At 38.9% G+C, this 20,512-nt stretch overlaps 1 protein-coding gene across 2 annotated transcripts; it reads left to right on the top strand.

Moving 5' to 3' along the window:
• Positions 1 to 674: 674 nt before the first annotated feature.
• exoc3l4 (exocyst complex component 3-like 4) lies at positions 675 to 20,235 on the top strand. Of its 2 annotated transcripts, XM_079693847.1 has the most exons (15): positions 675 to 930; positions 1,246 to 1,330; positions 2,728 to 2,947; positions 3,961 to 4,080; positions 4,193 to 4,396; positions 6,427 to 7,045; positions 9,001 to 9,118; positions 9,813 to 9,938; positions 10,523 to 10,623; positions 11,059 to 11,157; positions 12,614 to 12,737; positions 13,259 to 13,381; positions 14,083 to 14,235; positions 14,977 to 15,098; positions 18,313 to 20,235. In XM_079693847.1, the coding sequence occupies exons 3-15, from the start codon at positions 2,752 to 2,754 to the stop codon at positions 18,530 to 18,532; spliced, it is 2,325 nt and encodes a 774-aa protein (XP_079549973.1). In that variant the 5' UTR covers positions 675 to 930; positions 1,246 to 1,330; positions 2,728 to 2,751; the 3' UTR covers positions 18,533 to 20,235. The 2 variants fall into 2 exon arrangements, with proteins under 2 accessions (XP_079549973.1, XP_079549972.1); XM_079693846.1 differs by lacking the exon at positions 675 to 930 and having other exon boundaries at positions 1,036 to 1,330.
• The last annotated feature ends 277 nt before the right edge of the window (positions 20,236 to 20,512 follow it).

Raw genomic sequence — 20,512 nt, 5'->3', positions numbered from 1 at the left:
GCTCTATGAAACCTGATGTACTTATATGATTCTGTTTTCTTCAAGTTTGTACTTTGTTGGTCGCACGCACTTATTGTAAGTCGCTTTGGATAAAAGCGTCAGCTAAATGCAATGTAATAATAATAATAATAATTAACATACTCACTTAAAATAAGCTTATAATATATACCTCACCACATTGTTAAAGATTAAACCAGTTGTTCTAAACACTTTTGGCTTTTGTCCCCTTACAAAAAATCAATGTCTATCTGAGGCCCATGTTGGGTTTCAGATGCCAATGAGGAAAATTGCTTTAAAAATCAAATGTACTTTCAAGTAAAATAGTTAAAACTGTATCCACAATTGAATGAAACAATTAAAACACTTAAAATCATTGCTTAATACATAATAACACATCAAAAAAGGACAAATGATAAAATGATAAGTGAAGCAAATTAGAAATACTCACTTAAAGTAAACAGATATATATAAATATAAATATATTAAATATTTTACTTTTATTGACAATCAAATAATATGCAGCAGAGGGAACTGCATTTGCTGACAATACTTATATTATACCAGTACTAATATTAGTAGAAGTATAAAGCAACATGCAATTAAAATAAGAAATTACCATGACATTTTGAAGTAATAGAGTAAATGTACTTACTTAATTTACCACTGAAAAATGCAATATAAACAGTAAGACATTCTGCTGAAGTAGTACTTTGTATACTTCATTTCATGATAAACTGTTGAAGTACATGTCAATCTAGCACTTGCACTTACAATGGAGTACTTTAACATAAATGTACTTGTATTTAAGTAATGGAAAACTTCTTTCATCACAGCGTAATCATTATTGATTTATGACTGACGACCTTGAAACCGGATTTTACGGAGGCTCTTAAAGGCAGCTTGGTCGAATGCTTTAACGCCACATTCCAGGTAAGAGAGAAAATCTACCTGTAAACTGATTTTAGAGAAACGTTTAGTATAATCACATTTACTAAAAACCTCTGGTAAAGATCAGTTTAAACTCTCTGTGACTGACACTCCTCCTTCAGTTTATATCTGTTGAATCATTAACTCACCCTCTGTTTTTTTCCAAACACAAATCACAGCGGGGTAAACTTTGTCATGTGGCTTCAGAAAACTTGTTGCTCTGTGTCTTTACAGACTTATTTTTGGCTCCATTAGCTGCCAATCCTGTTGGTTCTGTAATTTCCCTCTTCTTATCTGCCAAACGGATTTACTGTAAAGGTGGAGAAAGCGAAAGCAGGTAGGAGTGGAAGTAATAAAAGAGAGGAAGGAGGGCTGGCAGCGTGTTTCTACCTGAGCTACGAAGGTAAGTTGACACCTTTTTACTCTCTGTCTCTCTCAACATACATTACGAGCAAGTTACTTTTTAACCTAGCGAACAGTTTGTCTGTATTGTGAAAATATTTGTCTTTGCAATCCAGGTATTACTCATAGGTGAGTTTTTACAGGTAAAACAATGTATGTTTTAAAACAGGTTATTTAGTGTCAAACTGTTATCAGCACGTCATAACTTTTCATTGGTTTGATCCTGAGCTGCTTTAGGAATAAAAACCTGACTGGACAGGCCTGTAATATTAATTACATTAATTCTGTTCCATTTATAGAACACTTGACATACGCAGAAAGGAAACATTCAAGTGCCTGATAAAATAAAAAACAATATCACCCAATACAATACAAGTGTTGCCTCTGCAGCCAAAGCCTGTTGTCCAAAAACAACATATAAACAACACATACATAAGCCACAACACAACTATTGCCAAAACTAAGATCCAAGTATAGTTAATTATTCTTTAAATGCCAATCACATGTTGGCATTACTGTTCACCTTGAATTCAGGTGAAGTCGTTGCAGGGTAAATGAAATGAAACAGAAAGTATTTCAAGCAGGCCGCGGTTGTTGCCTGACTGAATTACACCTTTATTTACTCAGGTTAGAAAGTCCAACACTAACATGGATACAGTATGCAAATACAAAGTTAGACAAGAACAATAGTGAGACATTTGAAACAGAAACAAAAATGCGTGGACAATATAATAATTGTTATGTAAGTAATAAATACAAATGAAAGAAGGTTCTTGGATGTTTTAGGGCAAACAATTATATCAAATATTGCTGCAATTTGCTTTTAAATAAATAAAAACGATTGCTGTAGCATTTAATTTTCCTACTCAGTGTGTTTGGCATTGAACATAATAACAGGAGTACAGAACAAGATTTCTGGCACGGCTAACTAGATTATATGAATGAATATAAGTGACAATACCGTCATCATGCAATTTACAAGTAGAATACAAACCTTTAATTTTGAGAAACAATTAAAGGAATCTTTCAAATTAAGGTGTTTTCATTTAATATGGATTATGTGAGATTGACATTCATAGGACACTAGAGATTCTTTATAAAAGGAAATCATCCTGAAACTATAAAAGTGAGCAGGACAAGAAGAGGATTTTGGGATATCCTTACTGTTAAAATGATGCCAATGAACATTATAGCTGCTTTTACAGCACATTCTCAACCTGATTTACGTCACTCTCGCTCTGTGTTGGCATGAACTGCACTGTGATGTTATCTGTAAACACAATATGTTCCTCCTTCCTGAAACCACAATACCCAAAGTACAGCTTCACTGCCATTTCACACACACCTTAGTTCAGAAATATCAGGCAGACATTTAACATTTCTTCTGTTTTCTCACAGGTGGGTGTTATTCAACGAGTTGAGATGTCACAAATGATGGACACTGAAAACACGGAAGAGGTCAGAGTGTCCCTGAAGAGCAACGGGAAGACGCCGACCAACGGAGGCACCAAGGAGTCGCTGGGCATGATAAAGACGCTGAGAAAAAGCATCCGGCGAGGAAAGGGGTTAAAGGTCACGACTGGCAATGAGTCAGGGTCATTAACGCCTCAGTCACCCAGTGAGTACCGTCATTATGGCTGACATGACATGTGCTTTCAGGCAGGTAGAGTAAGGTGGTCTCTCAAAGTCAGAAGAAGAGTAAAGATTCTTCTAAAAGTCACCCACAAGCTGTGTCTCATCCTTTAACTTACCAAGCTGCACTTACCGGTAATATTTGCTTATATAAGAGAAGATCAGTTTGTTTTTTTGTGTTAGATTACTCTGTCTTAAATTATTTTTCTTTTATCGTGACACAAAGTGCAGAACACACAGCGAAATATGGTTTTCAACCGTCCTAGTATTAGGGGAAGTAGGCAGCTAATATATAGGTTTCTTAATTGTATTTTGTTCCTCCATTGTGACATGTTTCCATGCTTTGTTGTTCAAAAAGGCCTTTATTTTTCTCATCTGTCACGTGTCAACAATGTGTTGGAGCTCTTGCCAATAGAAGCGTAGGTGTTACATAATTATGTCACTAAGTTAGTGAAGTAAACAAAGGAGTCCAATCAAGGCATTTCAGCAGCCATCATTACCATTGATTTTAATTTTTACACTGCAGTGGTTTGGAGGCTTTGAAGCAGACAGTAAACATTATGTTTTAATTTAGCATAAGGATTTTCTGCAGAATTCAGTAAGGTTACATTCATCCAATACGTTTCATTTCAGAGTAATTCTTAGGTTCTCAATAACTGTCTCTGTCAGCAGGACTGAGCAGCACAAACTGCTTCCATTGCATTTCCTTTAGCTGATGCTTTCAAAAATCTCCAGTCAGTTTCACTTTAAATGCTGGAGCCGGGCCAAAGTGACCTGGCAGTTTTCGTCAGGACTTAATAATTGCATTCCTTAGTTGTATTAGTTAAGTCACTGTGAGGATAAAACTCGATCATCCTCTCAAATATACACCTTAAGAAACTGAAATCTTTTTAAAGCACTGACATTCATTTTCTTACTAACGCTACAAAAGGAGATGTGATTGTGAAACAGAGATGCTATGGAATCGGTTTACTGAGAAATGTTCTGTTTCTCCGTCAGGTCAGAGCTCTCCGGTGACATCTCCTCTAGAAAATGTCGGAGGCCTTTGCAACAAAAAAGACGAAGAAGACAGCAACACTACTCCACAGAAAGGCAAAGGGGTGGCACGTTCAAAGACAGGTAGAGCAATCATTTCATATTTTATATTGGTTTCCTGGACACTTCATGGACAAAACAGTTATGAAATTTAAAAATGCTTAAAGTTACAAAGGCTTTTTTATTCTTCCTTCAGATCCCAACATGAGCAGGTTTGACTCTATCCTAACAAGAGGAGAGTCCATACGTCGAAGCTTGAATTTGGGCACCAAGAAAGATAAAGCCTGCCGACAGCAACCGCTCATCTCCGTGGCTGAAGGACCAGCGGAGGAGAAGACGGAGGAAAAAGCAAAGGAGGAGGAGTACACACTGCCAGAAATACCACACACACCACTGTCAGGTACATGTTTGATTCCACATTTTGAGATCACTGGCTCTGGATATGTGAAATTTTAACTGTGGTTTTAATGGTTCAATGGTTTTAATGGTTTTGCAAAATTTGATAATACACAAATATAACAAAATGAACATGCAAAAAACCCATTTGGCTTGAGCCTCTACCTATATAATGTTAAAGATCTACACTTTATATTAAACACAAGATCAATGTACAAGCATTTGCATGAATTCAATACAAATTGCAACCTTTAAGAAACAACATACTATACTTAACATTTAAATAAAATAACGCTGATATCAATATGAAAACCAGGCATCGTACAGCGTTAAAAATATTTTGAACTGAGCAGCGAGGTACAGTTTTTTGGTTAGAAGGACATTACCAGTTTAATTTTTACGTTTTGGGAGCACCGGCTTTGAAAATGTGAAGCTTTAACTGTCCATATAGGTTCTGATTTTCTTTTCAGTCACTTATATTTGTATTAGTGAGCCCCAGCATTCATGAAAAAATGGCCTATAAACCATAGAAGACATTCATAGCTGCACATTATGTGTGCAACCTTTTCTCACATGTTCCTGTCTCTTTCGCTGTCTGCAGCTTCAACGTATCTTCATCTGTTTTGGCAACAGAAGCAGACAGTGATAGGAATCTTATTCCAGCTGTAAACACAGGGGTTCAGTTTGTCTGCAGACACCAGAGTCTTAACCCTCATTTACTATTGACATCATGGCTTTCTAGTTTTTTTATCTTATGTTAAATGCTAAATAATAAATATATTAGGCTGCTCACTTAAGAGACATCTCATTATGGAAATGGTGCATGTTGTAATGCTATCTTTCCTAATAAGACATCTCTGATACGGTCGTTAGGGCTGTCAAAAAATGTGTTTCCAAGCGTGCTAGAGTAAAGTGGCCTCTCAGGGGCAGAAGAAAAGGAAATCATTGGTGAGATTTGGTGGTTGTGTGCAGGCTTATCCGACCAAAAGTAAACACAAGATGTTTGCAGTACAGTAGAGTAAGCTCTGCAAGTGTATTCAACATTTCAGTCAGAAAACTAATGTTGGAAATGTTTATTAGAAGCAGCATATATTTTGAGGTTGTTCTCTAGGCTCGGGCCACACATTTACATAGAACATTGAGTGATGATTATATAGAACTGTGACTAAACCAGTACCAGTAGCAGTAGAGGCAGACAAATCTTGCAGCGTTATAGTTAATAGAGTGGCAGATTTAGGAGAATAGGCGCGTTCACACCAAGTACTTTTCCCACAAAGGTTCCTGAGAACTACGATTTAGTTGCATTCACACCAAAAAGTCCCAGGAACTAAATTAGTTCTAGAGAACCTTTTTTACCCCCTTTTCAGTCCCTGCTAGAGAGCAGGGACTTTCGTGGGAGAAAAAGGTTCCTGTGTCTGATTGGCTGGGCGGACTACAAACCACGCCCCGTCAAACTCCCCAAAACTTTTGTGAAGCCGCCATTTTATTATCCTCGCATTGCATTATTAGCATTAGCATTAGTCCAGCGCAGAAACGCAGAGAGACTAACTTATGACAACACAACATAAAACATGGGAGCGGTGGAGATGAGGAGGTGTCGGCGTTCTGGCCGTTTACTCGGAAAGAAGCTGCTGGGAGTCCCAGCAGCTTCTACTGAAGCCAGTCCCCAACTCCGGGGACTTCCGGCCGGGGATTTTGGGCGGCAGTATAAGCCGTGAAGTTGTTTGCGGCCTGCCAGTAAACCCAAAGCAGAAGAAGAAGAAGTGACGTCAGCGGCTTGATTTGCCTAATCCACCCCCAGGAACTAATTTCCGGTGTGAACGCGATCTGTACTTAGTTCATGAGAACTAAAGAGTTCTCAGGAACCTTTGTGGGAAAAGTACTTGGTGTGAACGCGCCTATTGTGTTTGGTTGGCTGAGGGGCAACGCGCATTCGTGTAAATGTATCATTGGTGCTCGAGTTGACTGCCTGAACTGGCTCGCAGACTTCAGCCCCATTTGTAGTGACTGGGCCTTTTCTCTGTTCCCTCTCAGTGATGCAGATCAATAATCTGATAGAGTCGATGGAGCTGCAGGACGCACACCTGAACCTCCTCGCCCTGCGGCAGGAGTTCCAGCAGGAGCGGGAACGGAGCGGTGACGACTCCCCCTTGGAGCTCGCAAAGAAAGAAAAAGACCTGAACCTCCTCTACGGAGAGCTGAGGAACAAGATCAAAACCATCGTGCGCGACTCCAACTCTCTTCCCTCTGGAAACAAGGAGCTGCTGGAACCCGTGGCGCGAATCATCCAGGAGGAGGAGAAGAGAGCGGAGCAACCTGGAGGACTTCAGGACAGCTGGAGGGAGGCGTGGAGGGAGGCGGTGGGTGAGGGCGTGAAGGTGAAGATTGGGAGCATCGAACTGGAGCAAAAAGAGAAGAACCCCTCCTGGTTGGCGGTTCACCTAGGGCTGCTGGGTAAAACCATCCTGGAGGATTTGGAGAGTGTGAAGAAGGATCTGCGGTGGTCCTACCCGCCCAGCTTTAAGGTTTTCAGTACCTACGTGAGGAGCTACCACAGCGGCGTCGGGCAGCACCTGAAGAAGCTGGAGCCGCAGGTGACGGAGGTGAAGGACCTGTACGCGCTGCTCAACTGGATCATCAACGTATACAAGAGGTCAGTAGAATAGAATTTGTGAATTTTATATCAATGGTGTGGATCGGATTCTGAAGATGTAAGTGAGCTATTACGGCCCCTACACACGGCGGCGTGCGTTGACGCTTGGCAGTGGGCGTGTCTTGAGCTTGGGGAGTTTACGCGAGCAACGCGACCAACAACCAGTCACATGAATCTCTCCTGTCAATTGCATAAAAGGTTTTACATGTCACACTTTATATGATGAACATTTATGACATTAATGTCTATGGTGCTATTTTACGCAACATTCCATGCTGGCTAAATACTGTCTATGCCTGCTAGCTGTCCATTCAAACGAAGTACACTGGATATAAACTAGGGGTGCACCGAATGGGAAATTCTTAGCCGAAACCGATACCGAAAATAGGAAACAGTTGGCCGAAAACCGAATGTCGAAAGGCCGAAAATGATTAATAGAAATATATATATATATAATGTATACATTTTTTACCAATGTTGTTCAGCTACCTGATTATAGAAAAAGACATGATTATGGCAAAACTTAACTGAAATAATAATCACTATTATGGGTCCATAAAACATTTATTCAGCACTTTTGAATGCATACAGTACATTCATTCCAAGTCAAGTGCATTTTCTTTTCTCTGTAGGATAACTACAACAAAGTGCATTCAGAACAAAGCCAAGGTGCTTTAAAACTGCATAAACATCTAGGCCAGTAGGCCTACAACCAAATAGTGTGAATAAAGACTGTAACAGCCAGGCCTTCAACAACAACCAATGCACCTATACGTTTGGTAACCTAACGTGTTGTTGTGATGACGTAATCAAAACGCAGCGACAAGCACGGCGCGTGACCATGCTCGCGGCTGGCTCACAGCAACATGTCCGCCGCTTGGAGATATTTCAAAATATCAGAGAAAGAGGCTCGGATTGCGATTTGTAAAACGTGTCCAGCAGACATTTCTCGAGGGGGTGTCACTGCAAAGACTTTCACCACTTCGGGATTACTCCACCACTTGAAATCAAAACACCCGGACAAATATGCGGAGTATGATCAACGTAACCCTGTTCTCTGACATTCGGTGATATTTTTCGGTGCTCCGAAAGGGCCTGCTTAACCATTTTCGGCCAATAATTTTCGGTGGCCGAATATTCGGTGCATCCCTAATATAAACTCCCCAAACAGGCGAAAACCTACCAGTTTCACCCACTGTCTCTACCACCTCCCTCCATGCCTGGCTCCTCTGGTTTGTATCCCGGTAGGTGAACAGGGACTGGTCATAAAGCACCAGGTGATTCCCTACCGCTACGATTATTTTCTCCTCCATTTTTTGGCATATGAGGAAAGGAACTGCGGTCTGGCTCTCCCAGCATATAAGTGGTTTGATTGGCTAGCGCTTGTACTGGCAGATTTGCATAAGCAGGATTTGATTGGCTGACACCTCCGTCGAAGCATCAAAAGTAGAACATTGCTCTACTTTTGCAGCGAGCACCTCGAGAGAAGCTACGCTTTGCTCCCACAATGCAGTTCGGCGAAATGTGACGTCACCCCATTCAAATTGAATGGACAGAAGCGTTAAAGAGTCAACGCACGCCGCCGTGTGTAGGGGTCGTTACACTTAAAGGGGCCCTATTATGATTTTGGGGGTTTTCCCTTTCCTGTAGTGTGTTATATATTTTATAAGGACATTGGCGTAAATACAAAAAAGTGCAAATCTCTTGTGAAAAATCTTTTATCAAACTAAGCATCTCGCAGCTCTTGAAATAAAAACAATTATATTCTGCTTTTTGTCTTTTTCTAAAGCATTATTTAGTGGTGATCTTTCCCAAATATGAAAAAGTTCTGGTGAGAAGAGTTTATCACTTGGTATCTTTCTTTCCCCTGACATGAAGTAACATGCCTTCAGCATTCTTTAGTGGCAACAGATTTCATCACATGTTTTTAAACGTTTCTTGTACTCTCCGGGCAGTGAGAAGATCATGGGAGGTGTCTCCCTGCAGCCAGAGATGGAGGAGGAGAGCTCTGATCTGCAGCTGGAGGAAGACTTTCTCAAGAAGCTGAAAGACAAATACTGCTGTAAATTAAAGGTGAGGAGCACAACGTCGGAGGTCATGTTGTCCATCGTCTTTCTGGGATTTTTGGGGCATCATATATTATATCTGTAATTCATGGAATTTGTTATTTTCAGGCATCATTATTACTCCATTAGAGTTAAAGTAAACAGGCCTTTCAGTTCTTCATATTGAGAATGTTTATTTTCTGTGCATGACAACAATTCTTCAAACCATAGATCACGTTTTTCTGAAGTTTTCAAACCTTTTTGGTGGGCGAAAACACATAATCTAGGAATACATTGGGAACCAAACAGCTAATTAAAATAACAAAAAACTGTATTAAAAGTCAACATCCAAGGTTTCATTTTTGTTCACATAGCAGTAGCAAGTCCAACCATTGATTGTAAACAGAAGTGTTTGTTTTTTAATTTTGAGGGGTGGGCTGCCCTTCCAGTTTGGACCCTTTTTCTTTAGCCTACAAAATAAAAGCACAAAGATTTGGAGACGGAAAGACACGTAACCAATGTCTCTGATCTTTACCCTCCTATCGTGGCGCAGTCAGTGGACACAGCAATATACTGTAAATAGATAATAATAATTGAGTATGTTTGCAGTCACTGAAAGAAGATGAGGTAACATAGAGTCATTTTCAAACAGGAACTAGCCCCTTTTTGCTGATTGTTTACCGCCTCCTCCACCTTTTGTCTCCACGTGTTTGTTTCTGCAGGAGGACATAAGCTGCACCCTGGATAGAGTAATTGAACAAGAAAATAAGACAATATGGACGGACAGAGAGACTCCAGAGAAGGAAGAGGGCTTTCTCCACTCTCAGTTTCCCATGGACATCTGGACGGTACAATATGTTTTTATAAATATCACATGGGGGGGGGGTCATCAAACTCTTAACTCCTTATCTCATCTTATAAGTCATGTATATTAATTAAAATATAGTTACACAAAAAAGAAAATAAGTAACAGATTAATTAATAATTCATACTTTAAACATAGAAAAAATACATACATTTAAATAAATATATTGAATACAGAACATATGAATATATATATATATATATAACATATTTAAAAAGAGTAAATAAAATATTAATATTTTATAAATATATTATTGGTCTCAGAATATGTGCTTAATGGGATAGTGTTTCTTTTTTGGAGAGTTTTGTGTGACATTGTTGATTTTCTCTGTTTAAAAAAAGTCATTGTGTTTATTTTTGTTACAGATTATAATTTATTGTGTTTGTATCTAAGTAAATAAATAATAGTATAAATAAAAATATTGGGATTTATTCCCCCTCATCTGTGCATGTTGCACTGCAGCGATTGACCCATTTGACGGCAGCAGAGAGCTTCATAATTACCTCATTGTTTCTTTGTTTTAAGTATCGGTCTTAAGAGCTCTATACTTTTGTGTGTTTCCTGCAGAATTTGAAGGGATCTATTGAATGCTCTGCTGCGATCGATGCTCAGCTGAAACAGAAAGTGATCTCTTCCTGCCTGCAAGAGCTCAAAGACTTTCCCAAGAGGTTTGTTAACACAGAAATACACAAATACTGTATGAGCACTTCAATTTAAATTACTTTATTTTAACAAGATCAACTGAGTCATTGTAGTAAATGTTGTTTTTTACAGCACTTTTGACCTCTAGGCTATTATAGTAAACTTAATGTAAATTCTACATTAATGATGGATTGAAGAAACGTAGAAATGTGTATAAACTATCCAAAACAAACTAAAAACAGGAACCAGCCCTTCGTGCAATAACCACACTTTTGCAATATAACAAAACATTTCCTCTGCTGATTTATGACCAAGACTGTTTAACACGCGAGACCCCACCTCGATACAATCAATCATTTAAAAAAGCCTCATCATGTAGACATTAAAGTCCATTTAAAGTGTGTTGTTTAAAGCCCTTGTAGTTGTCTTGCAGGCTGAACACATGTCTCTCCTCTCCACAGATTTGAGGCGGGGTTCAGGCTTCACTGCCGCGCTCTGCAGCCGGAGCCTATCTGGACAGAGTATCAGATTACATACATCAACAGCTTCACAGCTTTACAGTAAGTCACATGACTTCCTGACATTACCCCCGGTAGGCATCATGCCAACCTGCCTTGACAAAAGCACTGCCACCAGAGGAAAATAGATGATTTCCTGTTTTAAAAGAACTCTTAATTAATGGTTAGGAGTGTATTTGTTTTTTACATTGGTGCTTAACCAGTAGAATAACATGAACAACTGCCTCTGGGCTGTTTAACCTTCAAAATAAAAGCTCGATTTGGTACATTTAAACATGTTTATCGGTTTTTAAATAGTAGATAATACAATGAATGAAATCCCTGCAGGTAAAGTAATCATTTTCTCTCTCATGTGATAAGGACTTATGCAGATTTGAAAAAAAGATTTGGAAGGAACCTTTTCCAAGTTCCCAAGTTATATAGGGTTTGAAAACAAGGTTACCTAAGTTCATTCACAGTATGGTGTTAATACTTTTACTTGAGTAAAGGATCTGAATAATTCTTCCACTTCTGCATGTAACTGGATCCACGTTCAATACTGTACTTAACATGTATGTGCTTTGATTTGAAAGTCACCCACAACAAATTATCTAAATATCTGGTTATATTATATGTTAGTTGATTTGCTTTAAACTAATGATTTTGCAGCTTCTAAAACAACAATCACATGCTTAAACTGCACAGAGACTCGGAAGACGATCAGAGCTTTTGTTTGGATGATTCATGTCTGAGCTATTTTAGATTCAGATAGAGGACCGCCCCTTTAAAACGCAGAGGCTCACCACAAACCCATTTAAAATAAGGGCTTGTCATTGTGAGATTTGCAAGCCTTGGAACGAGTTTTGCCCCACGTGATTTCGGGGAATCGGGGCTGCGAGTGAGAAACGCTCTGGTTGTATAAGAGGGTAGAAAGAGAAAGTAGAGCAAGCTGCACCTCTAAAAGCACTCAGCTGCTATTTGCAGTCTCGAGACAGCAGATGCAGCTTCGCTCTGGTTTATTTAATGCAATTGTAAATGTCAGGAGCAGAGTGTGTGTACAGATGCAGAGTAGATGTGACTTTTAACCTTCTCTGCTTCAGATTATATGAATTACACATTAGCCAAAGAGTCTCTACACCCTTTACAAGTCAGTAAAAAACAGAACAGAAAACATACAATATAACATGGACACAGATCTGTCACGTCATAATGTTAGTATGACGGCAAGGTGGAGTTTAGGATTGTGGAAAGCTGACATTTTACAGTTTTAGATAGCAATGTGAAAGGATTGAAATATGGTTTTCATGAGTATGTTTGTCAAACTACATTGTGTTTTTATTATGTTTAAATAATATTAACAATCATTTTAAGTGATCCCGATTCAACAACTTAATATAAACTAAAAAAGTTTATCCAAGTGGTTCCCAACACGATGGTCCAAACACTTCCAAAGGATGAACAAACTAAGGTCAGCTATTTCATAACAGTCACTCAGTCAATGCTGTTTTTCCTCCTGCAGGCAGCACATGGAGGGGTACCGGGACACGTGTCCTGCAGAGGTGGAGGACTTAAAGAAAGAGACTGATGGGCTGATCTTCAGGCTCAGGCAGGGGCTGGAGGTCCAGTTCAAAGAGGACGTCGAGGTACGATCACAGTACTTTATATCACATTCATGTTATCAAATTACTGCCTGTGCTGCAGCACCTCTTTTCCCCCTCTGTCTGAAACCAGAGCCCAGTCTGCTCTGATTGGTTAGCTGGCCGGCTCTGTTGTGATTGGTCAACCGCTTAGAGATGTCCCACCTCTTAGTCTATCACGTACAATGTGTTGGAGCACTAGCCGAAGTGCGCCTGTTACATAGTGATGTCATTATGTTACAGAAGTAGACAAAGGAGTGAAAGGGAGGCGTTTCAGGCGGGTAGGAGAGAAACTCCCTCTGGAGGGAACACAGGGATTTTGGCATTTGCAGACCATTTACATGCACAAAGGCCGATATAACACAATACAAGAAAGGGAAAACCACGTCTCTTTGAACAGACGTCCTAACGAACAGAAAGAAGAACTGATGACCCCCCTTCAACCTGTGGAGAATAAAACAGTAAAAGCATTATATAGTAAGATTTATTTTTCCTGCTTCAAACCTGTTTTCTGATATTTTTTCCAGCTGTATCTGAGGAGAATGATAACAAGGAAGTGGCTCACCGACGATGACGACTTTAAACAGCTTTCCAAACACACGGAACTGCTCTCTAAGAACTGCGCTCTCATGAGGCCTCCACACAACCAGGTGAGGTCAGGGGTCGATTCCCAGCATTTACCAACCACTTTATTATCTTAACGTGCCAGCTAAAACATTTTACTTATCAGTAAAGACCACTGCCTCTTTAAAACGATTGGTTACCTGCCAACGTTTGGATATGATCTGATACATTTCCCATTTAGCGCTTAGGATTTAGATTTTTGGATTACAAGAAACTCTCTTACATGGCTTAAAACAATGGATTTCCGGTTTGGCAACCGCATTTGTGTTTTTTTTTCTCTAAGAGCTAGTCTAATCAGCTAAAAGGAGGTCTTTTCTTATTTACTTATTGGGTCAGCCCCTCTTGGAAGTTCCAGTTAATCAGTTTGTGCACCATTGTTTCCAGCGGGATGCAGAAATGATTAAAGAGACAAGGAAAAAATCCTGGAAAACTTGAACCGATGAATAGGTGGAAGTGAATTGTTATTTCTTATGATCTGATGGCAGTTGGTCATGTGACAGACACATTAAGACACTTTCATTTCCCCATTTACATGCATCTCCTGTTATCCTGCTACATCACTCCCTTTGTGTGTGTGTGTGTGTGTGTGTGTGTGTGTGTGTGTGTGTGTGTGTGTGTGTGTGTGTGTGTGTGTGTGTGTGTGTGTGTGTGTGTGTGTGTGTGTGTGTGTGTGTGTGTGTGTGTGTGTGTGTGTGTGTGTGTGTGTGTGTGTGTTTCCCGGCAACAGGACTTTGCCAGCAGGCTGCACTACCACGTGGTACAAGAATACATCGGCCAGCTGATGAAGAAAAACTTCTCGTGCAAGAACCAGAGACACGAGAGAGCAGCGAGCAAGATCCGCAAGCAGTGGGCAGAACTGAGGGACCTGTTTGAGGACATGGTGATCATAACATTATTGTTTTATGTCATGGTGATACACCTCTTTACTTCCCCATCAACGTGAACAGCATCTTCTGCATGTCAATAGGAAAAGATTTGTACTTCTTCACCAACTAATATTGGTATTGCACATTTTATATTTAATATTAGAGACAGATTTACTTAAGAATAACGCCTTTACTTCCCAGTATGGGTCAATGTCCAAAAATGCTGGGTCATACTGTGTGTGCAGTTTCCCATGATGCGACTCTACAAACATTTGTTGTGTCCCGGCTTGGATCAAAATAACTCTGAGGCGTTAAGTTAATACAGAGCCACTGTACATTAGTGTTTAAAACTGTTTACATACTCCCCATGACTAATACATTGATCTTTATGTGTGTAATGTTTGAGTTTCCCTTTAAAATGTTTTAAGGAAATGTTCTTTGCAGTATCATGTAAGAAAGTGCTTTTATTGATTGTCTTACGGATTTCTCAATTGTTTCTCTTACTCGTTTACATTATTTTTATTTTGGAGTACTGTCAATACCGTTTTGACACATCACAATAAACATTGTAAACTTGTTACCTGGGGACACTAAGATATTGAAGCCACAGAAAGGTCGTAAAAACAATTTTGTATTCTTAAATTGAATAAATAAAGGCACCAATATAGAGTGTTTCAGGTTACCCTAAATGAGTCAGAACACTTATATTAAAAAGAATATTGGAACGTAAATATATATATATTTTTCTGTTTTAGAAGTCGGCTCACGAGTGGCTCTATGATGTCGGAGACGAGCTGAGCGTCATCGTCGAACAGAAAAACAAGAGAGACATAAAGAACCATCTGGAGACTTTAGTGAAGCATTACCCTGACTTCTGGTAAGGCATTTTTGTAACTCATTTAAAAAACAAGCATGTCACAGACTAGTAGTGCACAAAGTACAAATATGAACTTGAAACTGAGCATAATATGTCCTCTTTAATGTATTCACATGCAGGACCTCTGCATACTGTACATTTAAAATGATTGGTGCTAAACTACCTAATGCACTTTCTAGCATTTTCTAAAATTCATATTCTAAATCAGTAAATTCACTTTTGGTTGGATGCTAACTGCATGTCATGGCTTCGATCTGCACTGTGCACTATGACCAATATTTAATCTAATCTTTATCTAATAATCTGTTGATTAGCTCGATGTCAGAGGGGTTAGAGGCGGGGCTTTCCTCTCACTCAGTCATTTCTTTCAAAACCTGATAAAGTTAAACATACATGGAGGTTACTGAAGTGCAGCAACGCGTCCCCCTGTTGCAAAGCAGAGGTTTTGTTGGGTTACACAAGTCAGGCACCACAAAAAAAGGCCTGAGTGAAGACATTAAACCAATATCCTGATTTCAATTTCTATTTGAAACGTGTAAAAAGTTTCACTGATTCCCCTTTTGGTCATTTTGGAATAATTAAATGAAGGTACTTCTGTTCACATGGAGGGGTCAGCAGATTAAAGCGGTGCAGGAATCCCCCCATTTGAGACTGAAACATAGCAAACTTGAGTTAAAGTAACCAAAAAAATTAGGAAGTGATGATGAAAAAAGAGCAAAGAAGGTGAACAAAATGAGGTGCAAAGTATGCTTTTGTTTCTGATTAACCCAAAAACAGAGAGCACTGATCATTAACAATAAACCTCTGATGCGTGTTGCAAAGAACCCACAAGCAAAACATATCTGCAAGATTTCATTACACTTCAAAGAAGTTGTCATGTTAAGTCTAACATATTTGAAAAGTAGGAAGTAAAATGTGGATGCAATTTAACATATAGTCAACTTTCCTTTAGACTTATTCCGATGTTAAACCCTTCCAAAAATTTGTTTTCAATAAGAATTGCTTGATCCCTAAAAGGATTTTATGCAGCATATACTGTATATGGCAACACATCCTCACTCCAAGGTCGGCCTATGTTGACGTTATGTCAAGTCGCCTGTGTCGGCTTTTTCCAACGCAAGGGGGCGGCCCTTAGAGTACATTTTCAACTTTCCGGGATGTCCATACCTTTTTCTTACTCAATATCAAGCCACACTTATTGTTTTTACTTCTTTATTTTAATTGAATAATGTAGGACTTTTGTTGCTGTCAGTTATGGGGAGAGTAGGAGCTCAGAATACTGAAATCTGTATCTGTATTAAAGGTCGTGCCATTGTGCGATTATTGCGTTGCCTCACGAAATACTTTAATGTAAATTAAAATCTAAATGTGAAGGGATGTGTGTAATGTGGTGATTACATTATTCACCCACGGATCTATGGGTTGGGGTATTGTTCCGCACGGACATTTTAGTTAACCGGATTTCCTGTTTATGTGAAATACGAAAACATTTTTTAAAAATAAAATGATACTTTATTCCGAGTGTGCTTGATTTTCTCTTTGGAGGTCATCACATAACGGCATTGTAATACACGGTTCGGCTGCATTAAATATTACATATCTGCCGTAGTTCGTTATAGAGCCCTGATGAGAAGACTTCTAGACAAACATGAACAACTGCCGCCGAAACTGAATATGTGACGTGGATCATAAATATATCAGCAATTAAACAAAATCTTACATTTCTCTTCACAATATAAGTCTCCTTGCAATATCAATACTAATTCGGCTGACTTTTATATTTGATCCAATCAGTATATTGGTATATTTACACCATAACGGTGCACAGCTGATAGAAAGGGACACCTGGTGGTTAAAGCACGTTATTGAAATGTATTATTGTTATTATTAGATATTAATTGGAGACACAGACAGACAAACTAATAAGGCTTTATTTAAATGGGAGGGGGCGACGGGGTGGACCCGTTCAAATCCAGTTTTGGACAGTGCCGTGGTTCCATCCCATTTCAAAGTGTTGTTCGGCGCTCGGCGTAACCCTCGGCACACACTCAAACATCCAATCACAGAGCTTGAGGACTGTCACGGGGTTTGTTAAGCGAAGCGGAGAGAATACTTACTTCCGGGTGTAAAATTCTCTAAAGCAACTAGGCTACTATGAGCTGCTCCGACCCTCGGTCCTGACGGACTCCAACTTGTGCTTATTAATCAAACAAATAAATAAACACAATGATAATGATGTGTTATTGTTGAGTAAATAACAGTGTGTGGTTTAGAAAAGAATACAAAATTAGAAGGAAAAAACGCAGAAACAATACAGATTTCAGTATTCTGAGCCCCTACTCTCCCCATAACTGACAGCAACAAAAGTCCTACATTATTCAATTAAAATAAAGAAGTAAAAACAATAAGTGTGGCTTCATATTGAGTAAGAAAAAGTTTGATAAACGCTGTGAGAATGGATCTGCGGGTAGCATTCGCTGACCTGGGAGTGAGGATGTGTTGTATATGGATAGTGCACCAAAGAGACTGTGACTCTCAGGAGTTCACTAGCAGTGAAAGTGGTCGTCTGCAGACATAGGACCCTGAGAAACACTCCCCCTGTCCTGCACTCTGCTTGATATAATCCCACTCATAAACAGTAACTTGTGGAGTTTTAACATGTTTCACCAGAAACAACAACAAACTCACCTGTTGGCATTTTTTCCCGTTCTTCCACAACATTTTGTTTTTGGATCTGAAAACACTGGTGTCATATCACAATATATTGAACTTTATGACATGTTGAAAGATTGCATTGGTTTCATGTTTCTGTTGATAAATGTGAAGTCAATACAAGAGTTTTTTTTATCACAGCAGAATAACGCTCCATTCAGACCATGCTTCCTCTGTCAGAGTCTCACTCAGAAACACTGAACAGTCTTTAACAGTGGAGAATAATCAAAGTCTTCCCATCAGTGTCCTGCTCTGAAGGAAACATCTGAATTATTCATCATGGGCAACGAAACCAAACTTTTAGAAACAACTAAAGAAATGATCCCTGAAAGAACAGCCTTGGTTTGTTCTGGGTGTTTCTCAGGGTCTTATGTCTGCAGACGACCACTTTCACTGCTGGTGATGTCCGGAGTGTCACACTTCTACAAAAGGGGAAAATGTGGATCCAATGCACTGAGTACAATGTCTAATATATTTGTGTTGTCTTTTCCTCCACCTGCAGCAAGAAGCACCTGGTTGCTGTTCTGTACTTCAGAGGTCTGATTCGAGGCCGTGAACATCGGCTGATCCTGCAGAAATTCACGGAGCTCAAGAAGACACAAGGCAGAGCAGACGAAGACAAGAGCCACGTTTTATTTCGTGACATGCAGATCCCTGCCAACACAGACTGCTTCTTCCATCTGCCTTTCTGCTGCCTCAGCTCCCTGCTTACCGACAACTAGGGCAGCAAGGACGGAGGACTTTTGACAGAAACGTTTTTGACATATCGCAAACACGGCTGACTAAAGTAACAAACAGCAACTGTTGTACAGAATCAGGGTCACATTTATTATCAAACTAGATTTGTTACCTTCAAAATGTTATTCATGAACCTAAAACATCTGTTTGGTTTCAGGATATAACTTGGATATTCGCCCTTTTTTATTATTGTTAACGAATTCCACATTAAAACCCAAACAAGCAAAAGCCCTCATGTAAGAACCATTCATACACATTGACTTTTATTAAACTGGCACATATAAACATTTAACGTGGCTTACAAATTAAAACGTCTCACACCTTGTACGATCCACATTCTCCCTTCACCCATAAAGCCCAAAAAAAATACATTTCCACTGACATCATTACTTTTTTATTTGAATTAATTTGAAGTTCAAAACATATATGGATCTAAGACAAATTCAATGCAAATTCCTTTTTATGTTCACCATTATCTTCATCAAGGCTTGCCAATAACTCAATTACCTTGGTTGGTGATTGGTTACTCAAGCTAAAAAATCGTAATGACATCATGAAGTGGGCAGATTCTGATCAGCTCATTTTCTGTCAAGTTTTTATATAAATGGATCAGGACAAAAAGAGAGAGAATCTTTTTTCTTAAAACTTTCAGAATCTCTTTGCACAGAGGGGACACATGTTGATGTAGAAAAGACATGAAAAAGTGTATTTTGCATAATAGGTGACCTTTAAGTTGACATGAAGTTAAAAATCAATCAAGAAAATAAGTCCACTATACAGATTAACATAAAAAATGCAGCCTGACAAAGGAGTGAGAAATTGGATGTCTCCTCCAACTCACAGCCAAATGTAGAGAACACATATGTTTCCACTAAAATAAATCAATAAATGTGACCCATGAACTCCATTACACAATAAGAGTGTATCCAGTATTGTAAGGAACTGCAGGATACATTTCTAAGGAACAAACATTTAGCCAACTGGACCGGATCAATTCATTAAAGATTGTGAAACTTTGTGAGAAGCTGCAGATTTGATAAATAAAAAGCAGATTTCAGGGGAGTTTTTCTCAGCAGTGGGATTATCCTATTGTTGACTTTAGTTTGGGTTTAAAATGTGAAACTGATAAAACTGTAAGAAACCTTTTGTGTCAAGCGCTGTGAAAACCCAGCAGATTGTCTTTGAGACGTTTAAAGATTGTGCAAGCGCTCCAAACTCCCTTCAATCTAAAAAATTAGGGCTTTCTTTTGTAAAATGTGAATTTTTCCTTTGTTTTCTGTCAAATCTCTGATGTCACATGACCCTGTGTGATCACTCAAGCAGGAAGCCATGCGAAAACGAGCTTAATGGGATTTTCTTTGCACCTTTAATGTATTTATTTAATCGTAACTCTGCTTTCTTGTCTTTGTAAATATGTATGTATTTTCAGTTTTTGTGACTTTTTTGTTTTGATTGACTAAAGTTCTCATAATTCCTGAAAATTATATGAATATATATATATATGAAATACTTCAGTAATTGTTTCCCTGTCAGTGTAAAGCGAACCAGAATGAATTACAGAGGAAATTATAATGGATCAACCATGTTTTATCTTTTTTTAATAAAAAATATGAAACCTGTTTAATTAATTTCATGAATCTCTTACGACTATATTTACGTGTGAATAAACTTGGTTTGACATGAGGAAGCTTTTCAACGTTTATGAGTTTTCAGTAAGACGATCAAAGGTACTTTTAAGGACACAAATATATGAAAATCAGTTTATCCATCAGTACATGTCAAATTTAGCAGGAACGTGCTACCCTTTTCCCCTGATTGTAGTAGGAGTGTCTCTGTGACCCTCAGGAGTTCACCAGCAGTGAAAGTGGTCGTCTGCAGATATAACACCCTGAGAAACATCCAGAACAAACCAACAGTTTCCTTTCAGAGATCATTTATTTATTTGTTGACTTGAGAAATGTGTT

Source organism: Notothenia rossii (genome assembly GCF_949606895.1).
Source record: "Notothenia rossii genome assembly, chromosome: 7".
NCBI classification, from domain to species: domain Eukaryota; kingdom Metazoa; phylum Chordata; class Actinopteri; order Perciformes; family Nototheniidae; genus Notothenia; species Notothenia rossii.
Note: the sequence above shows the minus strand (reverse complement) of the source record. Positions and strands in the feature narration are given on the sequence as shown.